This window comes from Pangasianodon hypophthalmus, chromosome 11 (assembly GCF_027358585.1).
Source record: "Pangasianodon hypophthalmus isolate fPanHyp1 chromosome 11, fPanHyp1.pri, whole genome shotgun sequence".
NCBI lineage: Eukaryota > Metazoa > Chordata > Actinopteri > Siluriformes > Pangasiidae > Pangasianodon > Pangasianodon hypophthalmus.
The window spans coordinates 20986945-21003556 of NC_069720.1; the positions used below are offsets into that span (position 1 = coordinate 20986945).

General features: G+C 41.2%; 1 protein-coding gene across 3 annotated transcripts; it reads right to left on the minus strand.

Annotated features, from left to right (window-relative positions):
* On the minus strand, positions 1 to 16584 carry zfyve9b (zinc finger, FYVE domain containing 9b). Of its 3 annotated transcripts, none has more exons than XM_026912400.3 (16): positions 15396 to 16584; positions 13918 to 14603; positions 13342 to 13441; positions 13069 to 13220; positions 10348 to 10471; positions 9235 to 9357; positions 8386 to 8541; positions 8017 to 8244; positions 7401 to 7483; positions 7208 to 7312; positions 6835 to 6985; positions 5327 to 5407; positions 2573 to 2735; positions 2288 to 2393; positions 2017 to 2193; positions 1 to 1318 (listed from the first exon to the last, which is right to left on the minus strand). In XM_026912400.3, the coding sequence occupies exons 2-16, from the start codon at positions 14422 to 14424 to the stop codon at positions 1157 to 1159; spliced, it is 2418 nt and encodes an 805-aa protein (XP_026768201.1). In that variant the 5' UTR covers positions 14425 to 14603; positions 15396 to 16584; the 3' UTR covers positions 1 to 1156. The 3 variants fall into 3 exon arrangements, with proteins under 3 accessions (XP_026768201.1, XP_026768233.1, XP_026768066.1); XM_026912432.3 differs by having other exon boundaries at positions 15293 to 16584; XM_026912265.3 differs by having other exon boundaries at positions 15213 to 16584.
* Positions 16585 to 16612: the final 28 nt, after the last annotated feature.

Consider the following 16612-nt stretch of genomic DNA (forward strand, 5'->3'; position numbering starts at 1 on the left):
TTTCATGATTATTCTTTTTTTTATTTTCTGGTATTTGCATAACATCTTACAAGGCTTTCTTTACATGTCTTCAAACATTATGTACATAATTTCACATTTCTTTTGACATGATGATGAAGGTTATTGTTAGTTGCATTTGTTTAGAGCAGACAGAGCTGGTGCTTTCATATTAGTTGGTTGAGCAACATCCTATTGTTTCAGAGTGTCACCACTGCATGCTTTCTGATGCTTCAGTAATCTCAGTTATGTCAGACATGTAGGATGACAACAAGATCTCCATTCTCTTTTGCTGAAAGGAGCAGTGGAGACTCTAATGCGCAGCTGAAAGATCAGCAAGCAGCCTTGTGTGTGTGTGTGTGTGTGTGTGTGAGGGAGAGAGACAGAGCAAAAAAGAGAAAAGTAGGTTGACAGTACATTCTGTAGAAGAAAAATGTCCATAGAGTGGCTATGAAAGAATTATTACTTGGTACTGTGTAAGTTCAGTGTTTTAGTTGCTCTATTTTAGTGGAAGATAATGTAGGCCAGAGGTCAGGCCACCTCCATCTGCTTCACTTTCATGAGGAACAGAGGAAGTTAAACCTGATGTTTGTATAGCCACTGAAGATAATGGTATTTGTACAGTGACGCACAAGGAAGGAGCCTGTATCTACAAACCAGCATCTGGATCGCCAACAGAGATTCACCATAAAATACTGAACTTTATCTAAGGAAGACTGAAAGCAAAATTAAATCATGCGAATTAATTCCGTCCACTCAGCAAACTCGGTTTCTGTTTCCTTTGGTCATGGTGGTGTTTGAGCATGCGATTTAGCCTATGCCAAACCCATCCTACAGCCCAAGTCAAAAATTGTATATGGCACCTGAAACATGAAATGCTGTCTACTTTTCTACAAAGCAGCTGCACAGCGACCAGCAGAATTTTCAACATGGCTTAGTCTAGACCAAATCTAATGGCTCGAGTCTATGGAACCATCACAAAGAGCTGAGACAGGATAGATCTGTGAGAAATCTGGGTTATTATATATAAACACAGGTAATATAACCACTGTAATTTATTCTTTCCAGTCTTCGAAAATGTATGTGAGAGGCAGGCTAAACTGGGTCTGTGGCATCCAGCAGCACATTGCTTTATGATGAAGGTTTTAGCAGGTGACCTCTATGCTATGTCCTCTAGGATGTAGAAAATGAGCTCTAGCTGTAGAGCTGTGTGTCCGTGACGCTGGCACACACTCAGTACGACTGCACTTAGCGACTGGTTTAGACTGTCCTGGTAGTGCATTGGCAGAGGCTGGCCATTACTGCCTGCCAGGAACTCCATCTGAAACGAACAGAACAAACAGATGAAACAAATATAGCTCCCTTGTTTGAGACAGGCTGAAAGTGAACAGAGTGGATATGAAATGATTTTTAAAAAAAAATAAATAAATAAAATCATGGTATAAAAAAAATAATAAAATCTTATCGCTGATCTTTTTTTTTGGCCTTAGTAAAGTAACCATTGTATTGCTAATCAGCATCCAAGCCAAAATTATCTAATTATTTTATAAAATTGTATTTTTTATTAATTAATTTTTATGTTTATTTATTCATTTATGTGAAAACAAGAACAAAAAAAACGACAAAAAAAATCAAATAGAAGTAAACTTTTTTAAATGTCTATGAGGCTTATATGAATAGACATTAAAAAGTTCTATTTTATTTTTTTTAATTGTCTTTTATTCTTGTTTTCACATTAATCATTGTTTTGGTCATACTGGAAAGCATGTTGCAAGCCTTTCCTAAAAATTGTTTGATAAAAACTAATAAACAAACAAACAAACAAACAAATAAATAAATTCTGATTGGTCAGAAAGCGTTGATTAATTTTCAAGATTTATAAGATAAATGACAAGTTTATATTAATGCAGTTATACTAATATGTTTTTTAACAGCATGCCCAAGCGTCATGTTTTATTCTTTACACAATAAATATAGTATGAATTTTGCACATCCCAGCACAGTTGTGAAATTTCTCACCTTCTGTCCATCCAGGGTGACCCGCAGTGCTAATTTGGTCATACCATCCTCTTTTAGCAGGCTCAGAGAATTGCACAGTGCCAAGCAGAACGCTCGTGCCAGTCGCTCTGTCAGACGATTATGATTGGCGTAACTGCTCGGGCCATTAGACAGCTCCTCCCTCTGAAGAAAGAACACCTGTGGAGTCAAAAAATGGTCAATCCACCATGCTGTAAAACCACTGACTGAATTAAACAGATATCTCAATGGTAACAATAGTGTCTGTGTGTACCTCTGTCCAACGTATGACCTTTCCACTGGCTCTATACTCTAATCTCTGGTGAGCCTTTATACAGGTAATTGATTCCATAGATTTTCCATCAATAGGACTGATTATGCTGTGAGTCATAAGAAAGTGGAGTCAGGTGGAGGAAAAGAGGTGCAATAAACCCACTGGTATAGTACAATAAATGTTTATAATTAAACAGTAACACTGAGATTATTTGGTTATTTATCAGTTGAAACCTGCACCCAGGTAAAGATACACCTAATTATGCAAACAAATTCTGTGTCTCACCCCTTATTGAAACGTGGCTCTTCATCCTGCCACCGAATGTGCACATATTCCTGTCTGTCTGATTGGTGGAGTTTTCCACAGGTCAGGGTGAAGTCTCTCATGTCTCGAAGAGCTCGCCGTAACTCCAGCATGGTTTCCATAGTCACTTGCACCAACAATCCATCTGAAAAGAAAAGAGTCACTCTCTGAATGTCAGTATGAACACATACCGTTCACACATACTGTTGAAAATATTTGTACAGTGAACCTGTAGCTCAGTAGACTGGATATGAAATAAAACAATCACTGTGAGATAGCGCTATAGTCAAAACCACCATTGTCAAATTCAAGACAAGGCCAAGATCGAGTCAAGACTGAGTCAATAGGGAGATAAGGCCAAGGCACAATCAAGTCCAAGTGAAGGCGAGACCGAGTCAAGATCGAGCCCAAAAGCCAAATCCTTTTCAGGACCAAGCTTTTACTTCTACTAATGATTAGGCTATGTTTTCTAGAAGAAAGAACTACTTATCAAACGAAAGTAAAAACACCACATACGTTATTATCTTTTTTTTTGTACAAATTCTCAGCCAAGATCAAGACCATATTTAGAAATACCAATACCCAAGACCGAGACAAGTCCAAACACAAATGTCAATAAATCTGAGACAAGTTTATTAAATACAATTACAGCCCTAACAAAAAAGGTGCACTTGTCTGAAATAGCTAAATATTAGCCAGGAATTGGACCCATGAGCACAATATGCCCACACACAGTGAGTAGGATGGTGAAGGAAGGAAAAAGAGGCCAAACATCACAGTTTTAGAACTGTACAGTTTAGTTCATTCTTGTGTTGTCAAGTTTCAGAATCAACTGTCACTCAAACACCACTTTCATAACAACAAGTTGTGTGGAAACTTTGCAAAAATCCTGAGAGCATCTCACAGAAGGCAGTGCCTGAACTTCATCAAGCTTCATTAGAACTACAACTGGCATTATGTACTGTGATCTCAAATGAGATCAAACTTTTCAGCATGGGGACTACAAACTAGGAAAAGCACATGAAAGCCACCGTACTATATGCTGGTGGATTATTGATGCTTTGGCACTGTTTTCTGGCTGGTGGTTCAGGGGCTCTTGTGAAGATTGATGGCATTATTAATGATTAAGTCCCAGGATATGTGAGACCTGGTTCCCTCTGCCTGGAACTGCCACAGATAGAGCTTTCAATAAAAATTATGTCTCACATACATCCAAATGAGCACAGAAATGGTTATAAAAGTCTCAATATCTGGATTTGAACCCGGTCTGAATTGAAGAAGGAAGTCCACATTCACAAACCTATGAATATAAAGGAGCTTCAAATGTTCTTCATGGAGGAGTAGATCAAGATCTCTCAAGATCTATCTAAAAGTGTCACCACCCTTGTTAGCCATTACAGGAAGTGAAGTGAAGTGACTTGTGGCCAAGTATGGTGACCCATACTCGGAATTTGTGCTCTGTATTTAACCCATCCAAGTGCACACACACACACCGTGAACACACACCCGGAGCAGTGGGCAGCCTTTTTTGCTGCGGCGCCCAGGGAGCAGTTGGGGGTTCGGTGCCTTGCTCAAGGGTCTCACCTCAGTTGTGGTATTGAGGGTGGAAGAGAGCACTGGTCATTCACTCCCCCCACCCACAATCCCTGCCGGACCCGAGACTCGAACCCACAGGTTCACCTTCAGGTTCACCTTCGGGTTGCAAGTCCAACTCTCTATCCATTAGGCCACGACTGCCCCACAACTGCCACGGAAGAGACTCAGTGCTGTTATTCTCTCCAGGGCAGGTATCACAAAATATTAAATGCAAGATAATTGTGCTGATCCAAAGCAGTGTTTTGTATGAAGGAAACAAATTGCGCTACTTAAAGGTTTTGCACATGAAAACAACATGTTTGAATAAAACTATACATGCTTGAGCTTGAAATATCACTTATTTTATGTGTTATTCTTTTTTTATACATTAATTTTTGCTCACTTTCAACTACAGTGTCAATAATACTGGACAAGCACACTTTTTTTACTTTTCACTTTTTTGTACTTTTTTTTATGCTTAGTACTAAAATCTTTTGAACACATTTACTCTCTGAAGGTCTGCCCGACCTGCTCAGCTCAAATTCTTTCAGGGACTTTTTGCCTTCTGATTTGCCTTCAGTAAGTGAAAGTCAGACTTGATAAGATTTAGTTGTGTGATTAAGTTAGTCTGCCAAGAACATTTAGGAACATATTTGACCAAGAAATGAAAGCCCACAAATGGCCATTATGATTCGCAGATAAAAGTAAAACGCTTTGGATCATGAACTGTTCCGAGTTTCCTTCATATTTTCCTCTTTCCATTACTATGGGACGAGTTAATCTTCATCTCATCTGTCTGGCAGACTTTGTACCACACTCTACAGACTTTTTAATGGTTTTGTTTTTTTTTAGCAAAATGTAACCAGGCCTTTCTGATATTGGGGCTGAGAAGGATTTATATTTATGGCTGTATATGATATATCTATGGCATCTGTGATTACAATATAGATGCAAATGGATTCTCCACTTAATTATTTCGTTTCTAATAGAAACCACTGCACAAAATGTTGGTCACTGTTTCATTAAAGGAAGCACACACTGTCCGCTGTTATTGACTGTCGTGCCCATTTATATACTGTACATATAGCCAATACACACATTATCACTGCCTTTACACTCATGCAACAAGAAAGCACTTAAATAAATATATAAACAGCAAACCTTCAACAATGCTGGATTTGGCCAGGAATCCTGATGAAGCCTTCAGTGCACCACTGAATACAAAAAAACAGGAGCCTGTAACTGAGAGACAAAAATAATTTCATTTTAATACAGGTCTGATTATAAAGCAGTGGAGACTACATTACAGTAACGTAGGACTCTTTAGACTGTGTTGTTGACGCCCCCTGGTGATTATTGCTGTTTGATGATAGAGGTTGAGAGAGCTGTCTAACAAGTTGGTCTAAATCTTTCACAGCTGTTCAGCTGGGTTGAAAATTAACACACATTCCTAGATAACAACCTCAATACTGAAGTTTCCATCCTGTTTGATATAAATTCTGTCATTTTGATTTTGCACAAAAGACAATATGAATAGAAATGCTCGAATGTCAAATTGATATACACTACATGTAAAAAGTTCACTATATTTAATATTCAGACTGATATATTTGGTGACATTTTGCTGGCAAGGTTTCGGGCCACTTGTCCCAAGATAGAAGGGTCAATACAAATCAACACAAAGTTATTCTGACTGTTCATCCCTATCCTAAGATGACACAATTCTGTGGTGGCCCAACAAGTAAGACTCTTTATGTTGGTTTTTCCTTTAATTCCTATATTTTTCATTCTTAAAAACATTTTAAAGGTTTACTTAAAATTAAATTGTTTCCTCAAACAAGTAGGAACTTAGAAGAAGCCTCCAACTAGAGCTCGTCCTATTGGGGAACTTTATGAAAAGCCTCCTGGGTGAAGCTCCCTCATGAAGCTGGTTGAGAAAATTCCAGGAGTTGTTCCGGAAAACTGATAGGAATTGAAAACCCAAAAAAGTTTTGATCTGTATAAGACTTTTCTTGCTCAGTGCTTAATTCCATATGTGTTATTTGATAGCTTAAATGTTTTCATTATTATTCTAAAATAGTAGAATATATATATATATATATATATATATATATATATATATATATATATATATATATATATATATATATATATAGTCATAAAAATGAAGATTCTTGTATGAGAAAGTGTGTTTAGACTTTTCTCTGGTATTTCAAAAAAGTAACACATGGCTGAGGTGGATATATTTTCTAGCTTATTGATAAATTAGAAAAAAATGTAATGTTTAGGTGTTCTGAAAACTTTGTAATGTTTAGGTGTTTTGAAAACTTTAACCTGTTCCCGTTACATTTCTTCAGAACTGCAGTTTAAATCCCTTAAATGATTTTTAAAGGTAAACTAAACTCATTTTACCTTGTCTCAAATGACCCTTGAGGGTTCTGATCTAGTGACAAGCAAGCATGTAATTTAGCCCCCTTTTTCTGAACGTGCGTATTAACAGTAAATAGAAACAAACCTTCTGACACTCTCCAGTGGGCGGAGCCTAATTCATTATTTCATGTAAACACCAGTGTGCATTTATCTCTCAGACTGTCAGCATGTGCTTTTGTGTTCACACAGAGGTGCGTGCGTGTGTGTGTGTGTGTGTGTGTGTGCGTTCATCTGCTCACTTCTGCGAGGCTGGCTGTGGATGCTGATTGCCTGAGTCTGGTACTGTCCATCTGCAGTCTGCACACAGATGAGGTGGGAGTCGGCACGCTCATTAAAGCAAGCACCCATCGCCAGCAGTTTCTCATTCGACTTACTCAGCACCTTCAGCAGCTGAGCAAGCAAAGGGAGAAGAGACGTAACCTGATTTAACAGCATGCCATCACAGCTGCAAACAGTAGCTCAGTATGGAATCTTCTGGGATTTCACATTATGCTCAGTGAGACTCTTAAGTCTCATCATTATATCAGGCAGATTTAATTACTTCAACTACAAATGATCAGCATTAGAGAATGTGTTTAATGTTTCTTGTGATGCCTTGGTGGGCTGGATTACCTCAGCATGACGGCTTTTAGGGATAGTGATGCATGTACTCCGTGCCTCCAAATCAACCATGAGCCCCGTCACTACCGGCAACGTGTAACGGTAAAAACGGAAGTCCTACGAATTACACCAGAGGAGACATTAAATATAATACAACAAGCATTAAAGCACAGCAGTAAGACACAATGTAATGATGGAGTCTCACCACAAGGAGCCTCATAATGCTGTTGTTGATCTGACCAAAAAGTGGCTCTCTGAATCGTACACTGAACAGAGGACAGGGATAGACTGCAGGGCAGAGAAGACATCAGCAATCAGCAACACAAAGGCCGATTGTATACAGTGACTAATTATCCATATTATTTTTTACCCAATTTTCTCATTTTCCAATTCCCACCTAGCTAGCTCTCCCTTATTACATGACAGCTACCAGGGTGAAGGCTAACACATTTCTTCCTCTGAAAAACATGAAGCCAATCTCTGCATCTTTTCAAACTGCTGCTTATGCTGCTTCACATGACAGTCGAACACACTCGCAGAAAAGCATTAAGTGCTCTCTTCCACATACATGAGTTCACAGATGTCCATGACTGGTTAGTGTTGCTCTGACTGATAGGGGAGTGAGTAAATCCATCTTTCCCACCCATGAGAGCATGGGCCAATTTTGAGCTACTAAGAGAACCAATTTTGCTTTCTTGACCTCCCAGCCACGGGTGCCTGTGGCTTCATTGGGATTCAAACTCATAATCTCTGAATGACAGGGTGAACATTTTCTTCAGTTTTTAAATACAAGTCAATACAGTCAATGCTGAAGTTCTTACATCTATACTCAGCTCCCAAACGTAGCATGAGGCGCAGGGGGAAGGCCCTGGCCCAGGGACTCTCAGCCCGAAGAATGAGCAGGCCAAACAGGAAGGGCTGGGGGGGCAGCGGCAGGCCTTCCAGAGACTGTAACGTGGGACGCACATAGAGAAATCCAGCATGCTCCTCGCTGTCCAGAAAGCCTCGTGCGGCCAAAGAATGACTCAGATGATTCAAGAGCTTTCCCGCTGAAAGGTTAAACAAGAGAATTAAGAGATTAATATACGAGTAGATCTGAACAACACTGCACCCTTTTCTTTTTTTTTTCTCAGTAAACAAGCGTTCAGTGACCAAATGTTTAAGTATTTAATTCTGGGAGAAAACGTTACCTGTCTGTGCATCCCAGTAGATTTGAATAAAGTGATTGAAGATGTCTGTGGGGAATCTCTTTTCTTCTGGTAAACACTGTAATAGCACGACTACCTCTGGCTGACCCACTGCATGCATACCTTTAGACGTCACACACCAGCACCTCCGGTTTACATCTGCAGAAGCAAATACATACACATACGTACATTTGTCTTACTATGTAACCTAAATCTAACAGAAATCATAGTTTTCATAGTGGAGACCAGCCAAATGTTCCCACAAGGTCAAAGTTGTCATATATTCCTATCCATGCCCCTGGCTGTGCGCACACACACACACACACACACACACACACACACTCTCTCTCTCTCTCTCTCTCTCTCTCTCTCTCTGTCTCTCTCTATTCCACAAATAGCAGAAAAATCCACAAGAGCTACCACAAGATATCACAGCAGCCCTCCATAATCACACTGCAATAATTATGTCTAAGCAAGTAAATATATTTTGCATATAATCATATTTATCTATTATTTCCTATTACAGGATTAAAACAAACAAAATATGAGATCATTAAACCTATTTCTAGTCATTTGTACTAAATTCAAGCTTGACAGTTTTTTTTTTCTACTGGCAGATAATTTTGATAATTTTAAGCATCTATTTCTAGACAGAAATAAAAAAAATATTTGCAGGTGCAATAAGAAAAGTATTTAAAAATGACTAGAAATAGGATTAATAATCCTAGATTTGGTTTACTGTAATCTTATAATAGGAACTACTAGATCATTTTGACTATATCCAAGATATTTTCACTTGCTAAGATGGCATTTTGTTACAGTACAGGTCATGAACAGTGGAGTCAGACTTACAGCTGACGATCTTCACCATGGCCAGAAGGTTGGCATTGAGGACAAATACCAGTGGCTCGGTCTGGCCTTGCTCCAGCTCCTCGAGCAATGAAGTCTCCGTCCGCTTTTCCTCCACTGTGTAATCTGCAAAACACATTTGCTTTGCTTTTACGGAGTAATTACACAGAACTCAGACAACACTGAGGATCTGTAAGTATCAATAATATGCTTGAAGTCATGTTCTTCTTGGACGACAGACTGAACCAGCTGGTAACAGCAGATGTTATTTTAATGTCACTGCAAAGGACTGCTTTTTAATAGCTCCTAATATACAATATAAGGGCAAAAGTATATGGGCACCTGACCATCACACCCATATGTAGTTCTTCCCCAAACTGTTGCCACAAAGTTGGAAGCACACAATTGTAGAATGTCTTTGTATCCTCTAGCTTTATAATTTCCCTTTACTGGAACTAAGTTCCAGCATGACAGTGGCCCTGTGCACAAAGTGAGCTCCATGAAGACATGGTTTGCCAAGGCTGGAGTGGAAGACCTTGAGTGTCCTGCACAGAATCCTAACCTCCACCCCACTGAACACCTTTGGGATGAACTGGAACGTTGACTGCACCCCAAACCTCCTCTCCAACATCAGTGCCTGACCTCACTAATGCCTCACCCAACATCAGTGCCTGACTTCTTGTAGCTGAATGAGCACAAATCCCCACAGTCACTCCAAAATCTAGTGGAAAGACCTCCAGGAAGAGTGGAGGTTATCATAACAACAAAGGAGGACTAAATCTGGAATCTGGGATGTTCAACATATGAATGTGTCCACAAACTTTTGGCTATATTTTTTTATCTAATAGCTGTGGCTTCTCTTCCTCTCCAGTTGAAGATGTTTCCACTGCCTTTGTAAGGAAATGAGAAATATATTAAAGGTTTTGTGTAGACACATTTTAATCACATTTTCTGTTTATTAATATAAAAACAACTAAACCTAAGGAGCCAGGAGGACACTGGAAGCACTAAACATATTCATAAGACCCATGTAACTTAGGCTGTAATAATTAAAACCAAATATTCATGTTCTGTTCATGTAAAGATATGTTATTTGCTATATGAGGCCATTCATACCTCCTTTAACACCTGTAGAGGTGAGGATAGGGGGAAGCCCTTTATGTGGTAAGGGCTTAGCTGAGCTCCCTTTGGGACTGTTAACCACTTCCTGATGCTCCAAACAAGGAGAGTTTGGCATTTCCTAGAGGTCAGGAAAAAAGAGGCGTACATGTTATTCACATTAGCATATTTTATAGTAGTTGTTTCTTATCAGCCTGTTATGTTTACAGGTGTATGCAACTAAATTGCATGGAAATGCTTTGTTTAAATGTCTGACTACCTACACTGTATTTGTATTACGTCTTTTTCCCCGAAGCCAATCCAACTACTGGCATGTTTTTGGGAGGTGGAGGAAACCAGAGACCCCAGAGGAAAAGCATGTGTGCAGGGCGGAGAACATGTGAAACTCCACACAGACAGCAACTCAAGCTCAGGGACCCTGGAGCTGTGAAACTCCAACAATACCCTCTGCACCACCATGACTCCCAGTGCTTCCAAAATATCGCCTATTCAGTGGCCCTACCTCCCAACAGCACACTCACAACAATATCTGACATTGACAAGGGTTACACAGCAGCTCTACCACAAGAACATACTGTAGTGTACACACAAGGTAGACCAGGCAATTTCAGGTAATCAGTAACTTTTGCATGGAGGTATTGGAGAACTTTCTGGCTAATCTATATCTGGGTCGAAACACTTCCTATACTTGGTGGACTGCTGGTGACAGGCCAGCTAGTTAACCATGAAGCACAGATTTTGGGACCAAGGAGTTTGTAGCTATTGCTGGACCGGTGAGGCAGCACATGTGAAGCCAGTGTCAAAGGGCCCACAAAACAGGAGCAACACTTCCAGAGGTATGCTGGCACACCTTTTACAGTGGAGGCACTTGGAAGTGCTGGGATAGAGATAAAGTGGGATGTTCACCAAGATATTGTTTTGCTTCAACAGCCTGACACTACTATAAATTCACTGTAAGAAGGCATGTTTGTCTCTTGCTCTGGTTGCTCTTTTATTCCAGTTTTGGGCGCTATTAATAGAACTATTATTCAGTTTCGCACTGTAAAAAATCACATATTATGTTGTGATAATGGAATTGTTGGGAGGTGGAGACAATTAATGCCTGTCCCAGTTATCTTAGAGATCAGCATGGATTTTTTTTACTACAGAGACAACACTTGACTACAGTCACTAGCAGAAGTAGCATAACTGTCAAAATGTTTTTGTAAATCCTTAAAGATCTTTTTTTGTTTGATGGTTCATTTCTGATGATCACTAGTCAGGACTCTGAAATCACTAATAAACATTCCTGCACTTAAGTGCTGTTAATGTCTCCATCACCTTGTTTCGAAAAGACACTTTAACAATTCGCTATCTATTTTCTGTGACATGTGCTGGCAGCAGTGAGATATCCAGACAAAGGACAGATTGGCTACTCCAAAGGAGAACCATTCTTTGGTCCTATATCAGGAGGAAGCAGAGGTAAAAGAAGAAGCAGAGAATGTCTCTGAGACAGCCAGAACTATAGAGCAGGAGATACCATTCTCAGAGGTCAGCACCAGACTGGACCCTGATTCCCCACAGGCGCTGGCAAGGCAGCTGCAACTAGTCAGTCATCTATGGGACTTCCTGTCAGCACAGAAAAGGAGGAAGGAGCTAAGGAAGCTGGTGACAACTTTGCAAGAGGTCCTCGTGGGAGTCACCAGAGTGCAGCTGACCAGCAAAGTAGAAGATGACAGTCTCGAGTTGGAAATGCCTAGACCTTAGCTTTAATGACAGTTTCAGGAAGTGAGCCCTTTCATACCAAAATGAGGAACAAATGAGCACCCAAATGAGTGTCTGGAAAAATTCCCAGCCCACCAAATCCCATCCAAAGTAATAATGAGAGAACTGAAGACACTGTTTATCAGGAAGCAGAGCAGGATATCGAGAATGACCTGCTGCAGTTCAAGCGGGTGGCGTGGACATGACAGTGGTTACAGGAAAAATCACCAATGCTGCAGGCTGGTACCTCTCCTTACAGGGAAGGTGCTAGAGGCATACACTACCATGGATAAGAAAAGTGTTCACATGTATATGAAGACTTGAGTGAAGCACTGTTTGAAAATTTTAATATCTTCCCCACAATTTAGCCCCATCCTTGCCATGAAAGTATACTGTAAACCCAATGGATTATAAGAATTCTTGTAATCCAAAGAATTCTTATAATCCCTCGGGTTTATAAGAGGTTGTGGCCAAAAGATAGACCAAAAAAAAAGAAATCTTGAAGGTCAATTTCTTGGAGTATCTGCCACCAGAGAAATAAATGTGGGTGCAAGAGAATGAGCCAGAGCAGCAAGTCTAAGCAGCCATGTTAGTCATGCAGTACCACCAATGCCCACAAGTGGGTGACACAGTATCAGAGGCACTGCAGAGAAATGAGCCACTATGAGAAAGCTGATGGTCAGCCCAGGAGTAAAAGTTTGGCAAAAACAATCAGCATCTTTCACTGGAGCCAAGGACCTAGGATTTTACCACTGGCTTGGCTGTGTACCTTGAAGAAACCCAAGGTGTCTGGTTAGTTTTATGAGCCCAAGCTAACTGACAGCAGTATGATTGACAGCTAAGAGGACTACCTGAATAGCCAGCCCATAATCACCCTGTGACCCATATATAAATACATTTAATACAATGAGCTATTGTTAATTTTGCATCATTAAAGAATATTAAAGGACTGAGTGACTGCAAAAATGAGCTTACAGACAGGTCTGCAGATACCACATGAGCTGCAGCAGGTGCTTGTGTCTGCATTGAATCCCTGTGGGTTGGAGTAGTGTTGGCACTAGATGTCTCGTTTTTGGATAAAACACTGTCAGCAAACCATACTTTCTTTTGTTCCTTGCGAAGAGTCTCTGTAAGGCAGGGACAGGCAGGGATGCACAAGAAGCTTGTTGTTAGATAATATGGATGGATAATAAACTGGATAACAAACTGTACGGTGATGAAGGTAGTGCTATTTATTCAAATACCCACTATTAATGAGAGTAGCGTGACAGGTGACACAGACCCGACCCTCTTTTCCACCCAAGTGAGTCAATCTGAATCTCAAGTCACAGCAGACCACACAGAACACCTGCAGATAGAAACAAACATCCAAACACATTGTAACAGACACTGCTGTACATTATGTGACCCAGACCAGCCCTCCTCACCCCAGCTGCCATCTATAGGCCACACTACATAACAACTAAACCAGAAGTTAAGTTTTACAGCCTTTCTGAGAGCAGCCATTCAGTAATGGCTCATTTCAAAAAATGGATACCTGCCAGTAATATCTGCTAAAACAGCAAAATCTATGAGTCTGCCTTTTTTTCATCTGAGCCGTTAGTCGATAGCCAGTGCTATGAAAGCTGTTAATTTCAGTACTGCAGTGATTGCAGTGATTATGTCTCCCAAATAAGACATTTTTTAAGCAATGAGACTTAGCCTACATTAATTTGAAGCCCCTTTTACTTGAACTGTTTCTAAATTTACTTGATCTGATTCTAAATATAAGTCTAGGCACAATACCTTACATAGGCATTTTATAACAGCATTTCAGTCCGTTACCTTCCCGCAGGCTCTGCAGTGGTGCCTCCTTTTTGTGAAGGAGAATCTGGAGCCACATTTCATACACACTGGTGCCTGAGAATCTGGGACCCACTGTGGGGCTGTAGAGCCCAGAGAACTGCAACGTTGCACAAGTAGGGCACCAAGAGACCCCCTTCTCACAGTAGTGGATCCATTCTCGGGTGCGTTTATGTTCACACTGCCTCTTCGGCCTGAATTCGATTCGGATCTGAGAGCCGAGGGCAGCGTGTATGTCTCCGGATATTCTGGTGTAGCTCCGTCACCTTGGGTCAGTGCTGGAGGTGTGGACGGTGAGGATCCCACCACTGCCTCCTGTTCGTCCTGCTCTCCATCTGCCAGCTCCTTCTCTTCCACAACAGAGTCCTCTTTAAGCCCAGGCATCAGGCAGCTGTCCTCCAGAAGCGCCTCCCTGGAGTCGTTTAGAGTGGTGTAACCCAAGCGCCGCTCACCCCACACAGAGAGTGTGGCACTCACCGCTTGCCTCATCCTCTCAACAGAGTTCAGCGTGGTTCGAGAAGCCGCACAGCATTGCTTCGGGGCTGCCTTACGTCACACTGATCTTTGCATTCAGCTCCAAATCAGCCATGATCTGAGGACGTTTTCTAAGAGTGACTCAGACGCAGCTTCTTCTGAGCCTGATGGATGTCTCATTGCTGCATTCCCTCCTGTGTAAATGAACACTGAGCAATTATGCACAATGAAAAACAGATTGCTCATCAGCGCCACTATACAACAATCCATGCAAAGACGGTGATAGGAAACAGTCTGCTCAATCTGGCAACCCTAATTCAGTTACGCTTTTTTGCCATGCGGCCCAGAATGTGCTGAGCTAAGCTCTGATTGCTTTATTGGCACATGAATACCGCAATAATGTGATATGCGAGCTGTAGCTCTGCTGTTGTATGTTTAAACAGGGTGAAAATAAATCGTTTTTGCTGCACAATCATTTGCATCCGTTAACCAAGCGCCATAGTGTCCTCTCTGCAAAGGAAAGGCGTGTGAATGAGGAGGAAAAGCCGGTAACCCCCTTATATATGTTCTTCCTCATGTCCCGACGCATAGCTTACCCCACGTTTACCTCCCATGTCTGCACTTATTACCACTAAAACATCTGCACAACATCTGCTCTATACTAGAAGTCCAAAACGTCATCTCGACATTTGTTCCTCTTCCTTTTGCGTGCCCGTGAAGCTAAAATCTGTTCTCACAGGGAACATTATAGTCTGAAATAATATCACATACAACACACACACACACACACACACATCACCTACTGTCAGTGACTGCAGCAATGCGACAGTCGCATGTCCTGTACCGCTGAAGCGCGCGCCAGTAACGAGTCCGGTTTAATTACCGTTCACGACGAAACAACGCTGACCTTGGCTTTTCTTTTCTTTTTCCCCTCCTTCTCTATTCTTACGACGAGTGATCACTTCAGGATAACACTCAGCACTGACCTGGATCAATGTAAACCATCCGAGCAGGCATGAGAAATGAGGTCCATGGCACAGCTGATCTCAGGGATGTGCCGCCGGGTTTAAGTCTCTGTGCAGTAAATCTCCGATCACAGCGCTCTCAGTCTGCTGCAAGCCTGGCCTCTCATTATACCACCATCCTCAAGGCAAGGGCTCAAGCTCATCCCATTACTACATCACCTTTCCTGACACAAACAAGCAAACTAAAGTGGAATGCAATCACCTCGAAACACATGGACACTACTCCACATGGCCAAAAGTTTGTGGACACCTGACCATCCCAGCTGTATGTTCTTGTTAAACATCTCATTCCAGATGTAGTCCCTACTTCCCTGTTATAATAAGCTCCACTCTTCTGGGAAGGCTTTCCACTAGAGTTTGGAGCGTGGCTGTGGGGATTTGTGATCATTCAGCTACAAGAGCATTAGTGAGATCAGGCGCTGATGTTGGTGAGGAGGTCTGGAGTGCAGTCGGTGTTCCAGTTCATCCCAAAGGTGTTCAGTGGGGTTGAGGTCAGGGCTCTGTGCAGGACACTCGAGTTCTTCCACTCCAACCTTCACACACCATGTCTTCATGGAGCTCGCTTTGTGCACAGGGGCATCGTCATGCTGGAACAGGTTTGGGCTTCTTAGTTCCAGTGTAGGGAAATTGTAAAGCTACAGTATACAATGGCATTCTACATCTACACAATTGTTCGCTTCCAACTTTGTGGCAACAGATTAGGGAGAACCACATATGAGTGTGATGGTCCTACAAGGATTGCATATAATTTTATAACCAGTTAACGTCTTAACACGCAGCTCACTGCAACTTTACATTTATGTGTAATGTTTATCTAAACCTTAATAATACTAATAAAACACTCTACTTTGCACATCTTATCTGCATGACAGCAGAGCAGGTAGCACCACCTGTTTTCTCACTGTGTTCATGTGGGTTTCTTCTGGGATCTCTGGTTTCCTCTAATCTCTCAAAAATATGCCAACCAAGAGGTGGATTAGCAACTCTAAAAAGTCACGCTATATGTAAATGAGTGTGTAAAATTTGTATGTGTGGAGAGGTTTCCCATCCAGGTTGTGTTCCTGCCCAGTGTTCCTGGAATAAGCTTCAGACCAGGATAAAGCAGCTCCCAAAGTATAAACTGAAATCTTATTTGGTGTCAAAACTTGCCGTGTCCAGGCATGTCACTAAAAGTGATA